Below are 4,070 nucleotides of genomic sequence, written 5' to 3'. Positions count from 1 at the left end.
CATGGTAAGTTTTGCCGATTTTACTGATTTACTTATTTTACCTAGTTAATAACTAAAAATGAAATACTCTGGGTCGCCAGTGTAACTGTAAAACAAACCTCCTGCGTTTTACTTAGTTCTGCTAAAAGAAATTTACGATGCATGGTGTCAGACCTTTCTCGTGTTCTACAGTTACGTGTTTTGTTTGTAAACTTTGTAATTTTGATCCTGCCAAAAGTTTTAGTCCTCTTTACGACAGGTCTTTTCAGATTCAAGAATTAAAAGCAAATGTAGTAGAACTTACCAAGCAAAGAAACTTCTATTACGATAAGCTGCGAAAAGTGGAAATGCTTTGCCAGGAAGCGGAAGGTAGCCCTACCGTTTCGCGAGACGAAATCTTGGTAATTTTATATGAGATTGAGGTAATCACTTTTTTTGACCTTCATTTACGATTTAATACAATTTCTTCTTAAGTTCGAAGTGCCTAAGAGAAGACGCACATTACCGATATATCATTTAATTTTTTCTTTTTTTTTCGAGGAAACTTCCATGAAAATCGTAAGTTTGCTATCAACTCGAGAAGTACTGTGATTCACGTCAAATTTTGTGTAATATGTTGAACAAAATATGTGGAAATGTTTTACGGTTTATGCAACATTACATTCAGGAAGGTTTTGCCATTGTCGATCAGGAATCCAATCAGGAACCCAATTATGAGAAAAGTGGACAGATTGATAATAACGATTCGAAAGGAAACGCGGCACTTCAATTCGAACCGAATATTTCGGAAACATTCTGATTAATTACTGTTGTACTTCAAACTGGTCTTTATCCTTGGACCTACTAAAGTAACATTTATACTTATTGTCTTTCATGAAGTGCCACGTTACTGCTTTCATCTATTCAATTACTGACCCAAGATCTTGCTGGAATTACCACCATTCATTGTGCCCAATTGATTATGGCTTGTTGTGATTTATCAGGTGTATCTTGTCTTCCATTTCTTATTTGTGAAAGAATTATCTTTCCCTCCTCATATATAGTGATACTTATGCAACTGATCATGTATTAAATCATGATCATGATCATCTATCGTGTATTGAATCAACTGATTAACTGATCATGTATTTATTTTGATTAAGCGCTGATTTTAAGAAAGATGGTTCACAAAAAGGTTGAATGTTTTTGAATAGATTGTCGAATTGATCGTAATTTTTAAGACGGGAATTTCGGTCAAATGATATGACGAAGGATATTAGCGGTTGACAAGATTCCAAATTGATGGAGCAAAATATGGTGGAATTAACTTTCAAATTGTATTTTGCGACACATCTTTTAAATAACTCAGCAATTGTATAGTCCTGTTGTAATTTAGTCGGAGTGGACTTTTTCACAGTTGCATTTACGTACCACTTTTTCCCATTTTTCTTGATATACCAATTTTGATCATTCTTTTTACTGGATCTCCATCCTTCCTTCACTTATTAATCAGTGCTGCTGAATTTATATTGCTCCTCAAGGTTATCCTGTGATTTCAATAAAAGACTTGACATACTCTTGAAGGGTCACATCGTGAAAGATCACAAAAAACTGTCGAATCTCGCTATTTACCTCACTGTGACTTTGCACGTGTTTATCGAAAATTTATTTCGATATGACAATTAAACTAGTTGTTAGTCGCAGTTCTGTCCGGTGGCCTTTTATCGAATCTGGCAATATGCGGTAACTTTTTAACTCATTCGACCCAAAACTTAACTCACTTCTTTCTTCTCCATTTGATGAGTGCATAAAAAACATACTTTCATTTTGCGCAACCACTGACAAACATTACACCTTATCCAATGGATTTTGGCGTACAGTTGCAATTACTGTTTTAACTGTTTTATTTAAAAAATATTTGCATATGAATGTCTGAAAGACAATAAAGAAAGAGCAAAATTTTTTAAGATAAAGCAGAAATGAATTGCATTTGATACAGATAAGAAATATTGCCAAAAGACTTTTACATATTTATCACAAAGCCGTTGTTATACAAAGGTTATTGGATGACAGCTGGTATGACAGGCATTTGTATGCCACATATCAGTCAATACTTTTCTTATTTACATAGTTTATGTTTGTTTGCAATTACATTTCTTAAATACTTGGCAAATTTCTGTTAAGTAGCGATATTCTAACTCTTTCAATTATGTCAGTTAAATTGCTGTCTGGAAAATATACAAGTGTTAAGAATGAGTGAAAATTTTATTTTTCTTATCAGCTGTGATGACAAGGTGACCTTTGCTTGTAAGCTTCGATTTTAGTGTTTGAATATCCACGTCTGAAGGCAGATTGTAGCTTCGGCCGATTTCCCGTTTAATATCACTGCCATCTTTTGGGTCGCGCAGGCAATGAACAACTAGATGATCATCGATCACTTTGACCTAAGCACAGAACGATTGATTACTTTTATGAAAATAATTTTTTGAGCTAATCTGATTCATTTCACAAGATTATATAATTTTCTAAATGTAGAGTGAAGATCAAAAGATGAACAATATTATAGTAAACGGAATACTTCGATCTCTTTCGGCTGAAAATAAACGGCCTCAAGAACCACTTCAAACTTTTCCTTCGTGTTGACGACCTTTACCTTGCCATCATCCTTATTTAATGGCCAATCCCATTGATTAATCTTTTTTGAACGATCCGGAAGGCTAACATTTATCTCCGTCATTGGTGCCAATGCTTAAACATGCAACAAGTGCCTTCATGGTAAAATTACGCAGAACATAGGAAGGATGCGAATGATTTTTAAAATTCATTAATTTTGATAGATATTTGGTAAAGAATGAATGAACGAACAGTACACTTTAATGGATAACATTGTAAAAATTATTCATACATAAATGTCAACTTTGTTTCTACCGTTGTTAGAAGAGAAACGCGTCAAATGATGGCAAATCTTTCTACCAAAAGCGAAGAATGAATGTGAGATGGAAGAAGTCAGTGAGATTTATCAGTCGAAGGTATAACTGTTAACAAATCAAAAAAAAATAAAACAATACTGTAATAATAAGCGTTTGAAAAGTTCGAAGTAACTCATATCATCAAACATGTCCGGAGAGAAGTGCCGGATGAGGGAATAGTACCCGGATATGGGACAAAGACAATCAGGAATAGTTGTTTGCAAACTGCAAGAAAATTGAAATGATGCAGCGGCTAAACATATATTAATAGTTGTAACAAAGTACTACTGACATCTGTCTAGTCAGTCAGTCATTTATTCGTTGCGAATAGCATTGTAATCATTTAGGGGTGGGCATTCTCGGAGGGATTTCGATTTGTAAAATTAAACTTTATAAAGAAAAGGAAAATGAGAAGTTTCACTATTCATCGGTGCTTTTAACTTCTTTTCATTTATTTGCATTTATCAAAAAAGAAAAAGAAATGAGATATTTATTGGAATAACTTGGAATGCAATCAAAATAACAGCATAAAGATGAAACATATGGACGGACTTCATAGAGTGAACGTCCAGACATCTTACAGCTACTCTTTATAGCCTAAATGACACGACTATACTTTATAATCCTAATGGATCTGTCCTGATTTTAGCAACTTCCTAATTATGAAATAAAGCCCGAAAAAAAAAAACAATACAAGATCCCCTTCCAAGTTCACTGTAAACTAGTAAAACTTCAGAACTCTCAATCCCGGATTAGCAGACTACGTAGATGAGTTCAGTATTGGTGCTAGTTTTCCATTTTCCCTTCTCCACAGTTTTTTCTCTTAACCCTGCTTTTCTTTCACTTACTCATACAAAGAATAATCTATACGTGATCGACTTTTCCGAGTTATATTCCGAGACCTCAATATAAAACGCCAGAGAGATCATGCAAACTATGTATATGTTTGGAGCATCATTTGTAGAAATAATTTATCATTAAGTAAAGCAACCATCCTTTATCAAACATTTGCAAAAGAAGCTAGGACTGAGGACTACTAGTTAACTCATTAATTAAAATTCATAATATAAGAAGAGGCAAAAAACAACGATCGAAAATAAGAACGATTCAAGAATTTTATTTGACAAAAAAAAGAAGGCCTAT

General features: G+C 33.7%; 2 protein-coding genes across 2 annotated transcripts in view; one reads left to right on the top strand and one right to left on the bottom strand.

The window, feature by feature from the left end:
* LOAG_17261 (hypothetical protein) overlaps positions 1-1,034 on the top strand; it is a gene marked incomplete at its 5' end in the record, with an annotated part of 3,763 nt that extends 2,729 nt beyond the window's left edge. The window contains one exon of the mRNA XM_020449921.1: positions 647-1,034. Coding sequence (XP_020306490.1) covers positions 647-778 — 132 coding nt within the window. The 3' untranslated portion in view covers positions 779-1,034. The remainder of the gene's footprint in view (positions 1-646) is intronic.
* Positions 1,035-2,204: 1,170 nt separating this feature from the next.
* On the bottom strand, positions 2,205-2,695 carry LOAG_13233 (small heat shock protein; the record flags this gene model as incomplete). The annotated part of the gene is made up of 2 exons (XM_003148742.1): positions 2,205-2,402; positions 2,537-2,695. The coding sequence occupies 2 exons, from the start codon at positions 2,693-2,695 to the stop codon at positions 2,205-2,207; spliced, it is 357 nt and encodes a 118-aa protein (XP_003148790.1).
* Positions 2,696-4,070: the final 1,375 nt, after the last annotated feature.

This window comes from Loa loa, assembly GCF_000183805.2.
Source record: "Loa loa unplaced genomic scaffold supercont3.54, whole genome shotgun sequence".
Classification (NCBI taxonomy): Eukaryota; Metazoa; Nematoda; class Chromadorea; order Rhabditida; family Onchocercidae; genus Loa; species Loa loa.
This window is presented reverse-complemented; position numbering and strand designations above follow the sequence as displayed.